Below are 24818 nucleotides of genomic sequence, written 5' to 3'. Positions count from 1 at the left end.
AAACACTATTGATCTATGTTATTATTAACCTGAGCAAAAGAAACAAAATAAATTTTCTCCAAAATGATGTCATCAATATTCTTTCTGGTGATATTTTTTTATTTGTTGTTGAATATGATATCAAAAAGTCCTAATTATATCAACTTTAAGTCTTTGTTGACTGAGGGGGACTCTGAATAAGCCCCATTTATACATTATTTTATACACATACCAGTACATGTAATTACCTTACTCACCTTAAAATCAAACAAAACAAAGATAGACTTAACACTAATCTTAACCTCTCTAGAAGCTAACAAACCTTAAATAACCAATAATTTTCATCTCCAAAGAGAGAGACTTCTTCTGTATGTAGAGGTTATATTCACTTACTTGGCTAAATCTTGCTCTTGTACAGCTGTGGTCCTATCTTGTTCCAGTCGTAACTTTTCTTGAGCGTGTTCTCTTTTCAGATGTTCTATTTTCTCATTAGTTCTCTCCCTTAGCTCTGTTAACTGCCTTTCTTTCTCCGTCAGAGAGCGGCACATTCCCTCATAATCTGTAAATACAGAAAGCAGGTAATAAGTTTCTTATTTAATGACCAAAAGAAGTGCCAAAAAAAACTGGATGGGACAAGTATTTCCAACAAAATCATGCTATTACTCGCTACTGTTATTATCAAGTTGCACCCATATTTCGACTGCATTTACATGAAACAATACCAACTGAAGAAAATAGATAGCATTCACAACTGTAACGTTTAAATGAAAAGGGCAATAAGAAACCCTGTATAATATGTCAGACAACTCATGAACAGTTTGAGGCTGCACTGTCTGGCTATAATAAATTCAAGATCAAGATGGGCATGAAAATATATTATTTATTTAATTGATACCCTTGTTTTATAAGTATCAATGTACCATGACACCTTGTTGAAATTGTTTGTTTTTATTGTATTTAAGTTAGTATGTTTTTATGAATTAAAAGAAATTGTCATACAAAATTAAGCTAGATTACATCTGTATATAACATTCACATGCATGTTTTTATAATCAAATCTCATTAACAACTTTAGTTAACAAATTCAAAACAAATTAATAAAGGCAGATCAGAATTTACTTGTGAAGAATAATACAAATAGTCTTGTGCACATATCTTGTGTCAATCAGTTTTCATCATCAAAGGGAAACAACAAAGTCATATGAAATACCTGCTCAAGAGAGTTATCTTCTTCAGAGTTAAAAATAAATCCAGCAAACCCATTACTTTAATTGTTGTTAGCAACTGGGAAATTCCTGACGTGTTTTGTTTTGCTTTTCAAACATTGAACATCTAGTGACTTAATGTCCTTATCCTCTTCTACGAAAAGGTAAAAAATTAATGATTATTCTATACTACTGAAAAGTTTCATTAAAATTTACTTCAAAAAGTAGTAAAAATTTGTTTTGATTGAATTTTTCGATTCACAGCATATATACAAAACAGTATAAATTAATTTAATACAAAAGTCGTGTAAAACATTTAATAATACACTTCTTTTAAAACAACAAATATTGATTATGATCAAAATGGTGATAAAAACTTATTTCAATTTAAACTTCAACAATTCTCTTTAAAGAAAAAAATCACAATTTAACAATAAACAACAATGATATTCTGATTGTGATCAAAAGAAGTAAAGAAATTTAATATGCCAGTAACTTTAAACTACTTTAAAACAATGATATTAATATTTTCAGAAAGTACCAAATGTTCTGACTGGTACAGGTTAATACATTTTCATAGACAGAACAGGAAAATTATTTTTTAACAATTCAACAAAAAAAATTATCAAATCGAGAAATCATATTTCAGTGCTCGATTTAAATTAAAAGCATAGTAAAGAGTAACAATTTTGGGTCATTTTTCACAATAAGAATAACTTTTCTGGAATTCTGGAAAAACACACTGAACCAATGATCTGATATTTGGCACAAAAGTTATTGTTCTAGACCTTTATTAAATGAAACATTAATCTTGAAAAATCATTTTCAGTCCTGGCATGACAAAATACCTCAGTGGAGTCCCTTTAACATACATGCATGAAGTATTATCTTGTCAATCTGAGTTTTCACCCACAAAAGGAGACAACAAATGTCAGATATATAATACCTGCTTAACATAGTTATTTTCTTAAGATTGAAAGAGAAAGAGGAAGTTAAAAATAAATACAGAAAACCCAATACTCTAATTGTTGTTAGCAACTGGGAAATTTCTGAAGTATTTTGTATTACTTTTTAAACATTGAACATCTAGTGACTTCATGATCTTAAATCTGCTGCAAATATAAAAAAAGGTGAAAATTTAATGGCTATTCAATTATATTACTGAGTGTTGACTAAAATAAGTCAAAGGTCTGATTAAACTGTTTTATAAAAAAAATTGTTTCAGAGGGTATATTAAAAGTAACTGTATAAATCAATTTTCACAAAACAGAAATCATCTAAAACATTTTTTTAAAAATAACAAAAAATAATTATGATGAAGCTGATGATAACTTATTTCAAAACAATTTTATCTAAAGGAAAATTTAACAAAAAACAATAATAATCTGATTATGGTGATCTTAGATAAGAAAATAAAGAAATTAAATAAGTCAGAAACTTTATAATATTTTAAGAACATTGATATTTTCAGAATGTATCAAGTACCAAATTACACCCAGAATGTGTCAATGAAGCTATCAGAGGTTCTGGCTGATATAGGTGTTGATGAGAGAATAGTGATGAAGAGGAGAAGAACATTTCTTCTGATAGAAGTAATAGAAAATATCAATTACCAACTAATTGATGGAAGTTTTATAACATACTTTTTTGGGAGTCAATCAGAAGGCACAACTACAATTGGAATCCATTCAGACACAGATCGTCTTATTTGTACTAAACTACTCCCTGTGATACAAGACTGGAGTGACTGGGTACCTGGTGTGCTTAATCTACTGATGATTCAAGATAATTATGTATCTCCTGGATATTGTTTACTTCAAAGTCTGAGACCTGATGCTCCTCTTCCTGAAAATGGTGAATCTGGTCAATTCTTCTTCAAGGACAGAACAGGAAAATTACTTTTAAAGAATTCTATATTATCGTGGGCAATTGGAGGCCATAAAGAAATACATGGGCCAGCATATGCACAACACGGACAACCAGGCTTTATGGATGTAGATAAAGTTTTAGCTCTACATTGTACAACATGGCCACAACAAGCTAGACAATGGTTACTTCAACAAGGTGAAGGTCAATGGCCGTCTGCTGAAATGAAACAATATTGCAGCAGAACTGGATGTTTTGTTGTTGGTGTTGGATGTAAAGGCAGTGAACATGAGCAACTTGAATGGAGAATTTCAACATCTTTAGCAGAACGGTGTTTAATGTTCAACCTGAATATTACACAGATTCGCTGTTATGTCTTAATGAAAATGATTATAAAATCATTAATAAATCCATTTTTTCCAGATGTTATATCCAGTTACATGTGTAAAACTGTACTCTTCCATTGTATTTCCAATACACATTCTAACATCTGGAGGGAAAACAACCTACTTACTTGTCTGTCACTGTGTTTATATCTACTGTACAACAATATCATTAATGAAAATTGTCCACATTTTATGATACCTGAGAACAATTTAATGAGGGGAAAAATTTCATCCGCATTTAAACCATATATCCTCGAAATACTCAACAATGTCATCAACAGTGAAGGAGTGGCACTACTTGGGATTAAATGTGATGATCTTGGTTCAAGGGTTCATCACAAGTTTTATAACTTATCTCTATACAAGGCAAGTGATTTCATTTTACCAGCACTATTAGTCAATATTGCTGTATTTACATCTGAAACACTGAAATATACTTATGACGATATTCTGGACAGTAGTCCATATGAAGCTGTAGAAATATTAAAGAACTTTGTGTCAAAAACATTCAACAGTCAATATGAAGGATTGGATAAGGCAGCCAGTCTGGTTCTGTTACCATGGTATTGTACAACACTTGGATCTGTCCTGGCTTCATTAAACATCCATCAGTACAATAATGTATCAGCAGACGCCCTCAAACTCATCTCACTTGGTTTGAATTCAGATGTTGCATCAAGTAGACTGAAATTAGCTTCCATCTTATACTGTGTGCGAGAAGTACAAAAAACTGACCTAATACTCAGTGAGATTGAAAAAAGATATGATTTACAAATTGTTGAGCCTGTCTGTCAATGTAATCCGTTTGTGAGAAAAACAATTAGAGATGAATTCAAAGAATTATGTGACAATCATAATGAAACAGCCTTACAGTATATAACGGCATCATGTGTTAAATTTATGCCATGTGAAATTCACTGTGTACCAACAGAACTCAAGTATGAAATGAATAGATCTACCAAAGAGGACAGAGTGTTTCGAACAAAAAGAGACAACGACTGGATGGATTGTGCTGTGGTGGATTCCCTCCCTTACCTCTACTTTCTACAATACAAAGTTTACAGCCATTTAGGAAGACATGACCAGAAACAAGCTGCTCTCTTCAAACTTACCAGAACCATAAAAGAGGAACCAAACCTTGGACATCGGGAAACAGCTCTTAATCTTCTAGGAAAATGCATGGAACAAGAAGGTAGAGCTGGAGAGGCTTTACAGTGTTATTGGATGTCACTTAATGTAAGGGGTAGAAATAATGCTGCAAAGATTCATATCAACGCGCTCTTATCTGTATAGATAAATGCAAGGACATAAAAGGTATGACAAAACTTTGGAAAAAGCAAGACAGTAACAGAAATGAGTAGATTGTGACAGCAACATTCATGCTCAACATCATCTTATATTTTTCAAATAGTAGATTTTTTGTCATAAGAAACACTTTTTAATACATCTGTATATGTCATCCATAATTCCATATGTGAAAGAGATCAAGCAACTTGTCATATAGCCTGGTTTTCATGTCTGAGTGTTGATAATTCAAAGTAAGATAATAACTTCACTTTGAATTAATATGTCTGATTCCCAACATTTTTGTAGTATTCATTATCTTCACATGAAATAATCAGTAATTGTTCATTTATCATCATCTATTCAATCATTTTTACAAATATCTGTATTCCTTACACTTTCCTAAAATGTTTGTTAGAGCCGTCATATTTTAGGTAGGTGCATAATTATATTTATATTTTCGTACTTAATCGAAGCATATTAAGCTTTACTGCATAATATGTATTTGTAATATGTAAGCCAACAATTGTTCAAGAAATTAACTTTTATGGTTTAGTTTTGTAATTATAAAAAGGGTACTAATCTTATTTTTCCCATAGTTGATTTAGACCCATAAAAAAAATCGTAATTTCCGTTTTGTTGCTTTAAATTTTAATTTGTTACTTGAGGTTTTTTAATTTTTTCAAAAATTGATGAATAAAATTTTTTGTATTTCTCTTTGTATTTTGTAATTATAACCAGTTGATACGATATACTCATTTCATGACTGGGGTTCCTGACCAATTTTTGATTGGCTTAAATCTAAGTGAAATTTGATTACTCGAAAATCCTATACTAATTTTCTAAATCGCTCAAAGGTTATAAATACATTTTATGTAGAATGTCGCTTCTCATTGGTCAGGGAACAGCAAATGATGTTGAAAGACGCCATTATTTAAATTCTATCAGATAGTCAATACAAGATCTAAATAGGTTACCATTTTCCTAAATGCTAGTTTAATTATGATTAAACTTGAATAAGCAACTGTTCTCAATTAAGAGCTGGCAAATTTCATGTTATTATATATTTGATACTGGCATAGCCTGTTTTTTAAGAAATATTAAACCAAACCGTTATCTTCATTTGCTTTTAGAAATCTGAAAGCACAAAATGTAACAAGTAACAACACAACCAACATAGTGTTGTACTATACATAATTTAAAAAAAAGTTCAGCTTATAAATTGATGCTTAGTAATTCTTGGCACTGATGATGTGGGATATTTTCGAAATAGCTATCCTGACACTGCAGCAAAAGTATGTTACAGTAATTATCATTATCAAATGTATTGGCTTTTGATTCAAGCATTAATATTGTACTACAACTTGTTCTACAAGTTTAAAATATGTATACTTACCGATCTTGGTACTTTGACATTAGGCATATTTCATTAATTCTTGACAAACATGTTTGGTGATAAAACCAGCTATAAAACACAAGATGAGGCATATTTCGCTTTAGAATGACAAAACATACACTCATACAAGTAGCTTTATACTTGTTTAGCCTGTACATTCTTGTGGAAATCCTCATTGATCCTTTATTTCAGTCTGAATATGTATCCGAATTTTTCGGACATGTATATTTTCAATTGTTTGTTTATTTCCATGCGTAAATCCTTTAATATTGCGCTGAAGCATTATTGCACTATATGAGCAAAGTCTTGTGTTTCTTAAGCATCATGTAACTTGATTTAAATCCATGTAATTAACTCAAAATGTTGGGAATTGTTGTAAACACATTTCACTAGGGTAGCACTCCACAGTTAATTTCAAGTTCCTGCCGTCAATGTCCTACAAGCAATACGTCTAATAATTCTGATACCAAACTACACAACCTGGAAAAGAAAACACATTTTGTTGAGAACATATATGACATAAAATTGCAAATCTACAAAGAAATTATCTCATCTGCAATAGGCAGGCAGTCAAAAAATTTGCAATTCATTCCGTTGAAGCCCAAAATCTACAGTGGCCCGAGACCCAAAACAACACATTTCGACCCTCTGGCAAAAAATATCTGCAAATATACAGGCTAAAGGAACACTGTCACTGCTTTAGCAACTCCCTATACATGCAAAATATCACAAAGAAACTAGTCCTCAACCTTGTAGATTTTTTGCTACTGCTAAAAGTTTGTACCCCCCTGTAAAATGACTTCTTTTAACCGTGCATGCTGTATAAAAGCAATGTTTACAAAAAATGGCGGCCTTGACATTCATAATCAACAGCATGTGATTTCTGGCCATGTTTTCGAATATGCCAGTGATCATATTAGATGTCACAAAAACAAATTTTATGCTGAAAATGCATTTTAAAGACAACCAGTCATTTAAATCCAGAATATTCACTATATCCAAGAAATCCTCCCTGGCCATTCGAAGCTGTGGCTTACAATACTGTGGTGTGCTACCTTAGTTTTACATAGACGCCATGTTACTCGCAGTGCATTGTGGTATTGTTGTTGGTTACCAAGCGTAAATCTACTATGTACAAGAGGAAAATCGATAATTTAAACCTGTCTCAGGTACATGATACTGTTATATAGTCTCTACTTTAAACCAGTAGCGTAGACTTTACCGAGATGGCCATTATTTCTTGTAAATCAGTCTCTGTAAATTCTCTAAGACTGCAACCAATTTTACGGGTGATCAACCATTTCTTTGGGTGCACTTTGGTTGCAAGCAGACTATTTTTGGGGTGCATTAACCTGCAACCATTTTCTGGGGTGATCAGTCAGTTTTTGGGGTGCATTTTGGTTGCGGTTGCAGATTTAGTATAAATAGGCTGGGATTGCCGCATTTCGAGGAGTCATAAGTCAGAATTTCTAACGTAAAGCTACGCTCGGTTAAATTTTCGTTAGCCTTAATAAAATTAATTTTACACTAAATGTAAGCGGGCTATTTTATCTAGATAAACATTTTTATTCACTTCAGAGTTTTGATAAGCTGTTACATTTTTAAACTAATATTTACACATATTTTGTAATTGTCAGTGATAAACATTTCTGCTATTTTATCACGGTTCACTGGTGCGCCATTTTGTTCGCGCGTATTTTTAACTGTGAAAAGTCGTTTATGCTGTTATCAAAATTAGAAAGTTGACAATTAGGAAAGCGTTGAGAATTATTTAAGTCTTAAGGCAACAATTATTAGGAATTGTTAACACAAGTTTTAAGTGATATTTCTGATTAAAAGCAACTAGTTATATTAATAATAAGTACATTTAATTAAAGAGTGAATTTCTCTTGTGTGAATTATCAATTGAGTTTCTCTTGTGTGAATTGCATGATTACATTATTAATTGACTTTCTCTTGTGTGAATTGTATGATTACATTATCAATCTGTGAAGAACATTAGGAATTGATATTAATACGTTAGAAATATTTCATGTTTTACTATTGATTTATAATTGTTGAGCTAAGTGCTTTATTAAAAGTTATAAACTTTACAACGACTTTCTCCTTTGTGATGTATGACTATAAATAATAGGTATAGTTTAATTTAACCCAATATATATTCAACATAGCAGCAGCAGTGATACATGTCCAAAGCGTGACATATTTTAATAAGTCTTATAATCAAGACTTAGAATTTATTCGACTAAGTTAGTAACTTCACGTGCCCAGATTGTGACATATTTTATCAACATAGCCAATTATACGGTGAAGACAGCAACGTCACGTGCCTAGATCGTGACAATATGTTATTACCAAGGTTATTTTATTTGGTGTTTTTGTGCCTTAATGACATAAACCTTTGACCCCATGAACTCCATAAGGAATCTGACCAGAACTTCAAGAAGAGCACATCAAGGTGTGTAAGGTGAATGTACCTTTGATGTTTGGAAGCTCTGGATGGAAGGAATTTGTAAATGTAAAAAAATATTAAAGGTCAATGTTTGTGACAAAATAAAACAAATGTAGACTAACAAACAGAAAGACCACACAAATAATGCTCTGCAAAAAAATTGGCATTTTATTGGAAAACTATGAAGTAAACAAAATGAAGTACACAAAATGTTTTAAAGAAAAAAACAAGTTATCTATTTAACCTTTAACATTTAAGAACCGAAAGTAATCGGCCTTTGCCGTCTGTATGGAGAGATGCTGGAACAAGCAATTCAAGAAAAAGAGGGGGAAGAGTTTACCCCTATACCCACTTAGAATATGGCCTACATATGAAGTCATTCATAAGCGACCCCCCTGAAAATAATTTTTTGATGGCAATAAAACTTAAAGTCTCTAAAATGCTTTCGTATTGTCATTAATATACTTAAATATGACCACAGGATAAAACGTTGTAGATACTTTCTATTTACCTTGATAAATAGATTCTTCGTCTTGTCAGATTCTTGTGTAAGTTTCTGTACCATGTCCATGGTAATAAGTACTTGACCTTTATTGCTATCTAGACATTCTTGTTACTTATCTGGAAACAAAGTGATATCTTTGGAAGCATTAATCACAAAAAAATTAAATGAAAATTGCAGACTCTATTTGATTGAGTCTGTACATGAAGAATAATGAATAAGTGCAACATCCCTCACGCCCCCTAGCACCTGCTTGAGCGGTATTTAATTCTCAATACTTATTAGTGATGGCATCAGTGTTCCCCAAGGACCACAAAATGTACAACACTGAAATGAAGTATGAAGTTCGTCCTTTATTGTAGATAAATCCTCATTTCTGGCTTTCACTTTCCTCTAATAGTTACCTGAAAACCAGTAATTCATTATTGTTTATTACAGCAGCATACATAAAAATCAAAATAAACAAGAGGGCCATGATGGCCCTGAAGTCGCTCACCTGTATATAGGCCCCCGTAGCGGGGCCAGTTTAAACCCCAGGGCTTTTCTTTGAACAAACTTGGTAGACACCCATTAGAAGATGTTTCATGCTAAACATCTAAGGTCTAGCTGGTCAAGTTTTTTCTTTACACATATAGTTAAAAACAATGACACACCTGGGGCATGGCCAGTTTGGACCCAAGGGCTTTTATTTGAACAATCTTTGTAGACACTTACTAGAAAATGTTTCATGCTTTATAATTGTCTGAACTCTGGCTATTCGGATTTTTCGAAGAAGATTTTTAAGTTTTTGCTATACACATATAAGGAAAATCAATGACCCCCGGGGTGGGGCCAATTTTGACCCCAGGGCTTTTATTTGAACAAACTTTGTAGACACTTACTAGAAGATGTTTCAAGCTTAATATCTAAACTCTAGCTATTTGTTTTTTTTTCAAAGAAGATTTTTATGTTTTTGCTATACACATATAAGGAAAATCAATGTCCCCTGAGGTGGTGCCAATTTTGACCCCAGGGCTTTTATTTGAACAAACTTTGTAGACACTCACTAGAAGATGCTTCGTGCTTAATATCTAAACTCTAGCTATTTGAGTTTTTTCAAAGAAGATTTTTTAAGTTTTTACAATACACATATAGGGAAAAACAATGACCCCAGGGCGGGGCAAGTTTTGACCCCAGAGCTTTGTTTTTTTTTAACAAACTTGGTAGACATCCACTAGATGATGTTTCATGCTTAATATCAAAGCTCTTGCTATTTGAGATTTTTAAAAGAAGATTTTTTAAGTTTTTACTATATACAAATAAGGAAAATCAATGACCCCCGGGGCGGGCCAATTTTGACCCCAGGGCTCTTATTTGAACAAACTTGGTAGACATCCATTAGAACATGTTTCATGCTAAATACCTTAGCTTTAGCTCTTTGTGTTCTTTAAAAGAAGATTTTTTAAGTTTTTACTATATGCATATAGGGAAAATCAATGACCCCCTGGGGCGGGCCAATTTTGACCCCAGGGCTTTTATTTGAATAAACTTGGTAGACACCCATTAGAAGATGTTTCATGCCAAATATCTAAGCTCTAGCTCTTTGTGTTTTTTAGAAGAATATATTTAAAGTTTTTTCTTTTGGTTGCCATGGCAACCAGAGTTCTGCATGGAATTAAATTCTTTGAACAATTTTCAAAGGTGACCACCAAAGGAACATTCCTGTGAAGTTTGGATGAAATTGGCTTAGTGGTTTATGAGGAGATGTCATTTAAAGTAAAAGTTTACGGCCGGACGCCGGCCGGACGACGAGCGAAAAGCGATCACAAAAGCTCACCCTGTCACTTTGTGACAGGTGAGCTAAAAAGTCAAACTTCAGAAAGCATAAAAAATTACCCTACCAGTTTATAAATTTAGAATGTCCATGTCTTCCCTAGAAAGCCACAGACTCAAGTCCTCTCTTGTAGTATTCTATAAAATCCAATAAAAACTTGTATATGTTGACCATAACCATCTGACCCCAACTAGAAATCTGAACTTCCTGATCTCCCAGTCCCGTACCCAATATCATCTTAATTCCTACTTCCCTAGAACTCATAGTCATAGTCAGAATTGATAGTTCGGGAGTAACATGTAAATGTAGATGTTAAATCCTCACTTAAAATCCTCACTTATCCCAAAATATAGTCCAGTCCCAAATATGTTCTATTTAGTAAGTTTTTACTGTAGTGTACTGTATGTGTTTTTGTTACCTAATAATTATTTTGATATGTATATATACTATAGTATAGGAGCCTTTTTAGGGCAAATAATATTTTATTTAAATAGTTAAAACATTCAAACAATTTAGTAACACATGCGAGTATTTTGGAATTGCAACCCAAAATGATCTTTGGATATGACGTTGCTTTGCCAAGTACAAATATCTCAAAAGACTGTCATATTTATAGGACTAATGTCATAACTGAAATGTTTAATAATTACAGGCCTTAAGTATAACACATTACTTAGTTTACATGCATCTAGTTCGAGTGAACCAGGGTCAGCTTGGCCCTAAAACGTACTCAGTCCCCAAGTCAGCTCGGCCCTATTCCAACTCGGCACGGGTCAACTCGGCCCATAATAATATATAACTACTACTGGTAATCATGGTTACTTTTATTAATCTTTATAAGTATTATTACAATTATATTTGTCATAAAATTCAATCTAAAAAAGTTATTTATGGATCAATATTTAACATATGGCATTGATATCTCTCCTAAACAAACAAAGTTTCAAACAATTGACCTTTTCGAAAACCTAGCTAAACACTGTTTTCCGGTACATTACCGTGTTAGCTCTGGGGAATTACACCAAATGAAGTACATAACACAGTTACGTGATATTTCTATTTTCTATCATTTTTTAACCGTTTAAGGTGAAAAAAATGATGTTTTTGAAAATTATCAATATTCCTTTAATATCTATTGCAAATTATTCAAAAAAATAAATCATTTATAATGAAAATCAATAAAATTCAAACAGACGCAGTGGAATCTTCCATATTAAAATAAGGTTATTTTCTGTGTAAACTTGTGCATTTACTTTATTTTTTGTATGATAATATTCATACAATGATATTTAATTATTTTCTTATAAAAGAGATAACTGTTTTATTTCAATTTAATTTAAATAAGGCAGAAAACATTGAGTTCGCTATTACACTCCATTATGTGAATTCCCCAGAGCTATGTACAGAAAGTACCGGAAAACGGCGTTTAGCTAGGTTTTCGAATTCGTGAATACGAATTTCGGACATTTCGGACCACGGACGTTTCGGACCAGACACTTCGGACCAGATTTTTTGGTCATTTCGGACCAGATTTTGGGACATTTCGGACCATGTGATGGTCATTTCGGACCATGATGGAGACACTTCGGACCAGCACATATATTCCTTTTTATATGTAATTATTTGTTATTTCAGGATGTATTTAATATATTTTCTAATTATAAATGCAACAAATATTTGTCATTGTTATATTTTATGATATTCAAAATGCATGCAGTAATGACCTGTCCGACGAGATTTTCACATTTTCTGACAAGCTTATATTACCAATTGACAATTTTTTAATATTGAATTTAAAAAAAAAAATAATAGAATACCTTTAGAACTATATTGGTAAGCGTAGGATATATTCATACAAAATATAGAGATAATGATACGCTATGTTTAATTTATCTAAGGGAATTGAAATTGATATACATACCTGTTTCATCAACTATTTGATAATATGTTCAATAAGTACACACACATACACACGCAGAATATACCTATTTAAAGTCAATTTTAACCAAATTAAATCGTGTTCTAGCGGGTATTAAAGAACAACGACATCCTTGTCAATGCAGTTTTTCACAAGTTTCACTCAATTAAAGAAGCATATGTATGCAATTTTCACCTAATTTGACAACAAATATTTAAATTGATTGGATTTGATTGGAATGCAATTAAAGTACAGTTTAAATTAACAATAACCAAACTGATTATAATTGTAAAAAAAATTGATATTTTTTTTTGCAAACGTGTCATTAAAACGTTGTTTGTTTGTGTTTTTTTTTATAATTTTCTTCATTTATAGTGTAAAATATATTATATCTAAATCGGGATAGGTGTAAATCGTTCTATGGTGTCTCATATATTCTAAAGTTACACTTTAGTTTATAGAATAATTGATGCATAACATATAAAAAATATTTATTCTGGTCCGAAACGTCCAAAATAATGGTCCGAAGTGTCTAACACATGATCCCAAATGTCCAACGCATGGTCCGAAATGTCCAAAACAATGGTCCGAAGTGTCTAACGCATGATCCGAAATGTCCAACACATGGTCCGAAATGTCCAAAAATCTGGTCCGAAATGTCCCTAAAAATGGTCCGAAGTGTCCCAAAATCTGGTCCGAAATGTCTGGTCCGAAACGTCCATGGTCCGAAATGTCCTATTACCGTGAATACGTACATGTATACAATTCACTGCCAACTTTTTCATTTTCTATTTTTTAGTGATCATATATCTGAATACTTTTATAGTAATTTACTCCTTAAAATTGTTATGAACTAGGTTTTTAATACAGCGCTGAGTTGACCTGTACCGAGTTGACCCGTGCCGAGTTGGTATAGGGCCGAGTTGACCTTTTACCAGTTCGAGTTCAAATTCAATAAAATCGCGAATATACATGACACAAATAAAATCTCTTAAGATTCGTAAAATACACCAATCAGTGATTGGTGACACATAATTAGGAAAACCTTAATAATAATTATTTACGTTATTAGTGTTTAAACTTACCTTTTTGAGCCTTTATTCGCATGTTTTTTGTATGAAAATTCTAAAACGGTAAAAAGCACATTGCAAATGGCTGGTTACTGAAAGGGGGACAACTGATAGGCATTCGTACCATGTTAGTTCGTACATGAACAATGGTTAGTACGAAATAATTGGTTCCTTTGATGATTATTTAATCAGATTTAAATTACAAGGAATATCTCCATCTAATACAATGAAACTTCCATTAAGCATAAATTGCAATATGGAAAAGATGCCTGTTATTTTATTTTGTTCCAATTTTGTTCACATGAAATAAAGGTTTTGTTCTGTTGATGGAATCAGTATTTCATCTGTTTTGCCAAGCACATTGGCATTGGCACATTGGCATTAAGGCTCCCACGTTTACAATTTTCTGTAAACGTTTACACGATTGCTAAGAACCGAAACGATACCGTTTAAACGGTGGTACTTCTATGTACTATACTACACCATGTATTCGAGTCGGCAAATGATGACATCCTTTCTATTTTTAATACATATACAAATAAATAATGTCCAGGGCTCATCACGATTGTGTCGGCACACATTTTCTGCATTGTGTCCCAATTTCGCTCTTTTGAAAGATCAAAGGAAAATCAACTTTACCAAAAATATATTATGCCACAAGCGATTATTGAACGGTGATGCTGTTCGGAGGGTTGTAAAACACCCATTTTTCATTTTTACTTTGGAATAAACCAATTGGAATTGATAAAAGCCGTGATTACAGGCAATGATTAAGATATTCCGTAAGACAATATGGTTATTTCGATTAAACGGTAAAAGATATCGTAAACGTTTAGGAATGAAAATCGAAACGAATCCGTTTAAACGTTTAACCGTGGGAGCTTTAATTGGCATTAGTAGATTTTTGTTTAGTAGAAGGGGTCAGTTAGATGGGGACTCTTGTATTAAGATGCCATTCTCAAGTAGTATGATACAGGTAATAATATACGTCCAAAGAAGAGACACACGTACTGTGTTTATTCTAGATCTTGCATGGTCACTATGTAAAAAAGATTATGATCATTATGAAAGTGTAACATAAAATTAACAGAGTTGTCAGCAACCATTCAGTTGTCAACAACACTAGTACCATTATAATGAAAATGTTTGTGTCCTGTGTGGCTGAGAATTTGCCTTAATGGGTTTGGGAATCAGAATTGCGGCCAATGTTTAACCCTGCAGGATCATAAGTGGCGGCTAAATGGGTTCAAATTACTGGAGTATATGCACCTCTTAGCCCCATTAAGTGATATGATTTCATCCCCTGGTATTGCTTTCTTCAAGTTTGTTACACCCAACGTTAGCCAAAATCATCTTTCCTGATTTGTTATACTAAGATTGGAAGAACTACAAGAAATATTTTCTTCATCTATTACTTATTGATCCCACAATGATTTTCTTGCTTACCATATGAGATCGTTAAAATATTGGAAGCAGTATGCCAGGTCTTTCTTAATATAAAGGTACAAACAATATTCATTGTTGCAATCTTGACCTTTGACCCCAAAACTTTGATACAGGGCTTGTTTAATTAGTTTGACACTGCTATTCAAATTGTTTGGCATGTCACTGAAGATCTTTAGTGGCCTATCATAAAATCTTAGTAAATATCCTTTTGTGCCTGAAATAATGCACAGAAGGGTCACTGCATTTGGTCTTCTTCCACCAGTAAAGCTCGACTGTCGCTAAATGACAAATAAGTAGATTTCTGTTTTCAGTTTTGGGCCACATCACAATATATCAACACAGATTTCTTTCAGTTAATGCTTTATTCAGCTTCGCATAATAGAATTACAGTTAAATACTGGTACATTTATTATAAAATACAATTGACATCTACTATATGGAAAAGAGTTTTGCAATAAATGAAAATGGAATGATTAAGCATTTTGCTATAATTTTAAATGTGAAAATAGACAAAGAGCAACATATAAACTTTTACAAATATTATAAAATCCATTTGTTATACTATATGGAAATAGATTTTGAGAAATGGAATGGTTCAGAATTTTGATGTAATTTAAAATGTGAAAATAGACAAACAGCAACATATATATTGGTACAAATATTATAAAATCCATTTGTTATATTATATGGAAATACGTTTGAAAATGTAATGATTCAGAATTTGCTGAAATCTTCAATGTGAAAAATAGACAACCAGCAACATACATACAACAACTAACAGAACTACCATACTGGCAAGAATTTGAGTCAGTTGAATGCTGATATTGTAATTTGTATATAAATAATTAATAATGTTACATCACATAGATATTGGTTTATATAATCTGTAAGAAAGAATGCTTTCATTTGTGAGTTACTAAATCTTACTACGAGAGTTTCAGAAATTATGGTTTTGAGTGAAGCACAAGTTTTAAATAAAGTTACCATTTTACCATACAATCTAAATAGGGCTTAAAGTAAACTTTGCTTACTTACTGGGATTCTGTAACATTTTCTTTGACAAATTTAAGAGTTTTCCACAATTGTTACTTCATGTAGTAGCAGACGAGCAAAATTACAATAAAAATTTCATTTTGATTCTACTAGTCAAACCACTATACTGTTGTACTTCCCTGTTGAACTAAGTTTAAAAAATCGAAAAAAAAAACATTTATACTAACATTAAAAAGAAGAAAACATCTATACAACATCATTCTGTTCTCAAATTACAACATGCTTATACCCTACTAAAACTTTTGTATGACAAATGTTACAATTACATTTTTTGCATGTTGAATTTTTGAATTTCAATATGACCAAGCTTTTTAAACAAGATTAATGAAGAAGACAGTGTCCTCAACTTTTCTCACTCCTTGATACAAGAGGAATTAACAATAAAGTCTTGAATAATGATCAAAGAACCCGGATAGACTTATTTTCCCCACGGCAAATTTGGGAGCTTAAAAAAACCCGTATTAATATTTTAAAGGGGTGACGACCCTTTTAAATTTAATAAGATAAAACTTTAAAAAACAAGTTCAAACATCCCGAATAAAGTTTAAAAAATGGGAAAGTTTTTTCGCAATAATTTAAACTTTTTAAAATATGCATTCGTTTTTATTGAAAATTTTTGGGTAAGAAAATTTATAGAATAAATAAAATTTCTAAATTTCAGTACATCCCTTTAAATTTTAAAGAAATGAAAATTTAAAATAATACTTTAAAAAAAAATGCTTTTTTTAACTTACTTATTTATAAAACTTTCCAATTTTAAGGGATTATATTTTGGGGATAAAACCCCTGAAAAAAAGAAAATTTTTCAGGGGTCTTGAAAATATTTTTTTATTTTTAAAATTTGAAATTTTTAAAAGGCTACATATTGATTCAATAAACATCTTGAATGTTTATAAATGAATAGACAAAATAGATTCAAATTCACAGATAACAAATATATCACAATATAATACAATTAAAATAAAATAAATATGTTTTAAAACATATCTTTAAAATAATCCAAATGCATTTTTGGTGTGTGCTTAAAACATGTATCACAGAAACGTGTAGACATAAAAAATACATATAATACATCAAATTAGCTGGATTTATATGCTCAGATTAAAAAGATTCTAATGTAATAACAATGTTTGTTTGGTTTTATGTCTGATTACAATTTTATACAAGTCATCAACATGTTGGCCATTTCCTTACGAGTTATTTTTAAATAAGACTTTGTTTTTTGGTTTTCTGCAAGTAAATGCCAAATTTTCGAAATCTAAACTAAACCCCCGCCCAACCCCACCCCCCCCCCCCCCCCCCAAAAATAAAAGCATGGAAGTAATTGAGTAAAGGCTGTGAAAAACTAATGCAAATTATACATTATCATTTAGAACATAATCATTTTGAACCAAATCATCATGGAAAAGTTTGTGATTGTGACAGACCCAGGAATGTACAACTAGAATGAGCCTGATTGCTGCCGATAATGAATGATAACAATGACTTGAATGGTAATGAACACATATTTATTACTGCTTTATTTCAATATATTGCAAAAAATGCCCAGATATTTTCTCTGTAAATCTTCAGACAGTCAAATATTGCAGATAACATCATATCGTATGATAAAAAATATAAGAGTAGGCCTAAATCTTTTAAAAATAAGAGTTTTGATATTGTTAGGTGATTTATGCAGTGCTTGGTTAAATTCTATATTGTTTTCTTCCTTTTATTATTATAATATTATTCATCTGTTTTCTAACTTTATAAATATTTATAATTCAAATTCCTTTATTATTCAAAATAATACTTAACTGTTTTGTAAACTCAAACATAGAGGTACCTCGTTAAAATAATAATATTTCAATCTGGTATCAAAGGGAGGGCCAACAGTTGAAATGCAATAAAACTATAATTATGATGACCCTTTTGCAATTACATTTTTAATATACATGTTAAGTGTATTGAACACTTGTTGCCAAAATAATAGCATGAATAGAAAAATGTGTTTGGTTTTCACATTTTCATATTGCATCTCCCTTTATACTCCCTATAACTTTTATCATTTGAGAATATTTTAATATTTTCTAGCCTCAGTGAGATATAAACTATATCACATCAATGAAAACAAATATCATCTATACATACAAGATTTGTGATAAATACAATAATATAGACATGTATGATTATGTAGATAAAAGTTAATATCATGGACGGACAACTACAACTAACATATCATAGGAATAATACATTGCCATGGTAACAAACATAAAATACAGTCAATATATCACTAAATCTATAAATTTCTCCTGGTATTGTGGTTTTGATTATAATTTAATGATTATGAAAATTAAGTCATGTAAAGCATCAAGGACGGAATGTTTGTGACTAATTTCTACAGTAAATAATTATATAAAACATATAACAAGTTATAATCATTTATATATTCGGTATGTTTTTCTAGTTACTGTTACTATTAAACTATATAATATCATACTTACTGACAATATCGAAATAAAATACTGGCAGTTATATTCTCTGAAAATATCATACTAATTTATCATCAGCTAACGTATAAATAATGCATAGAAAGATTTGATACAATGTTTTAAGACAGTTCAGTATGTATAGGCTATACTTTTACAATATTCCATAGAGATAAGTCTATACTGTATGAATTGTGAAAAACTACAATGGTAATGTACACAGTATTTGTCTTGCCTAAAATTAATTAAACACACTGAACTGTAATACTTGTGTATTATATGCACCAACTAAATAACTTATTAATCAAGACATTTCAATATCCATTAACTAAACTTAATGACCATATTACTGTACAGTTACTATACTATACTGTGCAGTTCATGTATGCACTAGCTATACTCTACTGTACAATTCAGTATGTACTAGCTATATGCTACTATACAGTTCAAAATGCATAAGCTTTACTATGATTTTGAAGACGGAAGCCCATAATGCATTGGTGGTAAACTAGCAACTGACAAATCTTCGCAGTAGGAATTGTCCGGGGAGTCTGCATGACGTGGACTGTGAAATCCAACTCTGGTACTGGCCTGGTGTGTGCGGACTCTAGGGCTGACCATACTGTCATCAAAGTAACCGCCTGAAGACAGAAGAGCTTGCGCCTGGGACTGTGACCTGGCTATTATAGCATTTATTGATTCCATTCTGTTTTTGTGTTTTCTGTGGAAAATAAAAGATGTTTTTTTAGAATTAATTATAATTTTAATTTATTCTATAATTTCTAGTGAATATATAAAAAAAAATCACTTAAACATGTGTTGATTCGGCTAGCTTGTAAAAAGAAGAAGAAGAAAAACAAAGCAACTGTTACACATATTTTAACTCAAAATGAATTTTTTATTAATTTGTAGCACGATTTCAGGGTTTCAGTCATCACAAATCTATAATGGCTGAGAATTATGATATAATAAACTTAAAGAAAATTTCAAATAAATATTCTGATTTTTACATAAATAAGTCATTTAAATAAAATATACTGATTTTTACATAACAAAGTTATTTTCATAAAATATACTGACTTTCACTAACAAATAATTAACGTAAGAAACAAAGTGATTTTTACATAACAAAGTAATTTTTGTAAAAATATACTTATCTTTAAAAACAAATTCATGAAAGAGAACATTATAAGTATCTTTTTTAAGATAAATATATTATTCACTTACTTCTTATAATAATACAAAAGTTAAAGTATCTGTTACGAAGTGAGTATTGTGAGTTTTAAGTTTTATATAATAACGATTAGGGTTTAAGTTACATTTAATAAATAACATGAACAATGTAACATGTGAATATTAATATGTCATTAAAAGTGAAAACAAGTGGCGTTCAGTATATAATGGATAATAAGAAATTCCTAAATGTTCCTGGCCACACAAAACTTAGTGCCATCAATTACTCTCAAAAGGTTATTAATTATAGAAATTAAATACATCAAAAACTGTCTAAATTACATATTACTAGCTTTACATATTAACATTACAATTAAATGTGCTATAAATGTGATTAAATAGGCATTTTTTTAATGTAAACTATCAACTTTTAATTAGAGTTTTTTTTTGTTAAATATCAACTTTTAATAAAACAGGACCATGCTTTAACTACTGTGTCATGTTTTAGTTTATTGCATCAGGTATATAATATAAGACAAATGTTAACAACAAGGTGATTTATTCTGTTACCTGTTCACAACTGGCATAATTGGTGTACTCTCTAAACTTAATAAACATAACCAAGAAATGAAATATTTCATATAATAATATTTTTATTTTAAGGTCAAACTGACACTAATACACTATTATGGTAAGTTTCCAGCTTTATGGATGAGAGAAGACTTCAGAGTCAATATATGAATTACTTAAAGTATAGAAACTACCAACCTTCCATAAGGTATTTAAACCTAAAAAAATGATAAGGCAGGTGTCTGCCCCTAAAATATCTTATATGTTTAAACCACTCTGCAAAGAAGGTCTCTTATTTTAGATATGCAAGGATTTCTCCAGAGTAGTAAAAATAAAAATAAGTAGATGAAAGTCAGCCAAAGTGTTAAAAACAATTTTCAAAGACAGAGACAGATATTCCTCTTTAAATTTATATTGCAAACATTTTTAAATCCTCATATTAACGTTGATTTAGTTAATATTACAAAGAGGAGAATTGATAAAGCAGGCATTTTAAAGCCTCATTTTAACATAGGTTTTAATTTATATTATGTAGACAAGATATTTTACTTACTTTTCTCCGGAAGGTGGATCACGTCTCCGATAATGATGTAACTGTTTACGTAACCTTTGACAATCTCTTCTAGCGCCACCAACGACGTCTTAGTGATCTGATGTAGGGATTTCTCTGTACTTAGTTCACCTGAACTTCAGCTACCTGTTTACGTAACCTAGATACAAGGGACTCGGGACTCTTCTCTTTGTCTCCACCCTTGTTGAGTCTAGATGTGTAGTCATTTGACGACTCAGATCTTGAATTACTCGATTCATCTCCTGCCTGAAATAATGGTTACCCATACATTTAACAATAATAATGGTTACCAATACATCTAACAATAACGATGGTAACCTATACATTTAACAGTAAATGTTTCTGAAATTTCAGTATATAAAAACCTTCAATCTGACCATGGAATATATATTGCAATTGTTTTATACTGTGTATGTTCCTATTTTGTATCACGTTAAGAAACAAATGATCATGTAATTGAATGTATAATACTAAAATACAAATCACAAGGTAACTTACCACATGGTTTTATCCGAGTCACCCGACTGTTCTACTTTCCTAGCTAGAAAATTACGTAATCTTTTCAATTCTTCCTCCTGTGCTTCAAACCTGTTCATGTGAAACATATTTTGAATATTATGTTTTAACAGGTATATAATTAAAATAAATGACATTAAATTCTACAGATATACATTTTTGTTTGTTTTGCATAAAGAAAAACAAAGTTTAGAACACCAGATGCATTATTTAATAAAGTGGCATATCCAAAAATGAAATATTAATATTGGTGTTTGTGAGCTAAATATTATTTGATATGCCAAACAAACAAATTTTCTATTTATTTCATGAATTTCTTGTTATATTTTTTGCAGGACTGAAAACTGGTTTTCAAAAATATGTTTAAATATTGTTAAAGTGCTCCTTTAAATTTTGAAATAGTCAATTGTTATTTTAAGACTTTTTTAATTACAAGATGCTAGATATTATAAGAAATTGAAAGGAATTGTAAGATCAACCATAGTAACTAAATCCCTAGTCCATAAAATATGACTATAGTTATAGCTAAAATTACAGAACAGCTTTACAAATTGCTATAAAACCTTTGAAAAAAGTAAAATATTTGGTTCAGGTTTCAGGTAACACTTCCTCTATCACAGTTGTATAAAGGTTTTCATTCTTTACTGGTCAAGGAAGGGCTGCAATGTATTGAACATTATTTCAGGCACAATGATCCGGACATGTGAGTGCACACTGTGTTCAGAATAAATTATAAAGTTTGTACAGGTTTGAATCCATAATTATACCCATCTTTTCAAAATCAGTTTTCTCTGTCATAATCTTTTAATACCTGTAAATGTATAATATACACACAGAAAAAATACTGGTAACACTTCAATCTTAGCCACACTCTATATAATATAATATATATAATAATGAATGCAATGGTGTGTATTTTTGTCTAAAATGAACTTTTTTTCTATAAAAATATGAACACCCAAAAATTGAGTCAACAAAAAACAAGAAAGTTCCACACAAGTGCAGGTTAGTTTAATGTGTATGACTTCAATCAGTAAAAAAACTTTGTGATGTTTTATATTTGAGCACCACATTTCTAAATCCTCACCTCTTCTCTTCAAGCTGAAGCCTGTATTATACATGTAGTAAAACAACAGCTAATTTCTTGTCAATTTTTCTAAATATCATTAAAAACTAAGATTTTTATACCATTTTCACTTCTAACATTAGACAAATTTTGTAAATAGAAAGTAACATTAATCTTTTCGTGGTTATATTATAGTTATTCAATTCAATTTATCAGTCAGCATGAAAGATTATTTCTTGCGTACTAAATTAAAATCATGAGAAACCTAAGTTCTAAAAACTGTATTTGATTACACCCATTCTCTTGGAAAAGCTAACAAGTTGTTGTATTTATAAAAAAAAAGAAAATGCAGTGGCAGATATTCCCAGTTGCTAATTGCTTACCATTTTCCTACCATTTCCAAGCTAGATATATAACAAAATATGACTTTCAAGCTATATATTTGTAGTAACAAGAAATGATTTCAAAATGTGCATTAAAATCAAATGCATGGAGCCTCCACAAATATGGCAATCATTATATTTGCCATCTTAAAAATAGTTTTATTGACAAAATTCTTACAATTATCAGAGCCAGCGGGTATTCTAAATTACAGGAAAACTATCAACATAAGAGACATGATAACTGAGGAAACACAAGGAGGCCAATTACATCAATTGTCAAAAATAATTTAACCAAAATGATTAAATTTTGGCCTTAGTCGCCATTAAGTGAAAATTATAAAGAAATAAAACACACCAAAAAAATTGTACATGCATTTTAGAAATGAAGCAAGTCACAGTGTTGGCTTTTTGATAATAAAACACAAAACAGACATTAATGTTACATGGAAAGCTTTTAAACATAAAAAGACGACAATGAAGTCAGATGAAATATTTATACATGTAGACATGTTGTAAGAGGAACAGCAAAGAAATAAAAGACTGTACCTAGCATGTAGCTCCATTTGTTTATCTGCCTCTATCGTTAATGTATCCTCAGCATGTTTCTGTTTCACCTTACATTCTCTAACATTATCCTCTAGCACCAATATCTCTTCCTGTAGCTATAGTAACAAACAGTATAACATTGATAATAACATTACAAAAGGCAATAACTCATATTCGATAGTTTTTGAACATAAGTTTTTTTTATCTCAATTGTAAAAAATACTGAAGCTTATATAAATCAGTGGGTGGTGAATAGTTGAACAACTTATGGCACAATCAGAACACCAAGCTCATGAGGGAAGTAATTCACAACATTAAACCTCGCTTGGGTTTAATCAATTTTGTACCAGACAATGATAAAATTATTAACTAATTCGCTAATAGTCAAGATATATTTGCAGTAGGACAGGAGGTGAACATTGATAGCTGTGAAAACATTTTAAAATCAGTTACTTATCATTACCTTAAGATTTTCTTTATTTTTGCTGGCAATATGTTTCCTGCATGAGTCAAGATCTGTAGATAATTGTTGATTTAATAACTGAAGTTTATCTTTCTCTTCTTCAATGTTTTCACTGTAATATATAAAATACATGGTGTAAGTACACATATTTAGAATAAATGAAAGTGAATAGCCTTTGTCATCGACAAAGAGCCAGGCCAGCATGCACATCAATGTACCGTGACCAAACTCTTTACTGTTTGTAACTATACTTTTTTAAATTTTGATATAGAAATCTGTAAAATTTTGAACTGACTGAAACTAGCCAGTAATGATGTCATAAAAGGAAAGAAAAGGAAGATGGTTTTGACCTTTAGGCTCCGATCTAAAATCCTCAACTTAACCACATCGCTACTTCCAACCTTAGGTACTTAATTTGTTGTTTATATTCTAGAGCTGACTTCTTGATTTTACCATTAAGATTCTGTATCTGTGTTTCTATAATCTGTTTTAAATTACTTATCTCCTTCTGAAATGTATAAATATCAAGTTAAACATTTAACTATGGGTTTAAGCAAGGGTATTCTGAGGAGGAAACTCTTTTTGTATTCTATGTAAATAATGCGACATACAGATGAATTGTAACTGTCAAAAATTATTTAAAATGAACATGTGTCATGTATTTGATATATGATTCTATATTAAGTATCATC

At 30.9% G+C, this 24818-nt stretch overlaps 2 protein-coding genes across 2 annotated transcripts; one reads left to right on the top strand and one right to left on the bottom strand.

Moving 5' to 3' along the window:
* Nucleotides 1-2656: 2656 nt before the first annotated feature.
* Nucleotides 2657-4729, top strand: LOC132731770 (uncharacterized). Its single transcript, XM_060718023.1, has one exon. It carries the CDS (start codon nt 2657-2659, stop codon nt 4727-4729), a length of 2073 nt encoding a protein of 690 aa, XP_060574006.1.
* A 16411-nt stretch (nt 4730-21140) lies between these two features.
* LOC132731767 (uncharacterized) lies at nt 21141-24258 on the bottom strand. Its single transcript, XM_060718019.1, has 4 exons — nt 24127-24258; nt 23664-23779; nt 21651-21740; nt 21141-21398 (listed from the first exon to the last, which is right to left on the bottom strand). Exons 1-4 carry the CDS (start codon nt 24256-24258, stop codon nt 21275-21277), a joined length of 462 nt encoding a protein of 153 aa, XP_060574002.1. The 3' UTR covers nt 21141-21274.
* Nucleotides 24259-24818: the final 560 nt, after the last annotated feature.

This window comes from Ruditapes philippinarum, unplaced genomic scaffold (assembly GCF_026571515.1).
Source record: "Ruditapes philippinarum isolate M1 unplaced genomic scaffold, ASM2657151v2 ctg603_1_1_1_1, whole genome shotgun sequence".
NCBI classification, from domain to species: domain Eukaryota; kingdom Metazoa; phylum Mollusca; class Bivalvia; order Venerida; family Veneridae; genus Ruditapes; species Ruditapes philippinarum.
This window is presented reverse-complemented; position numbering and strand designations above follow the sequence as displayed.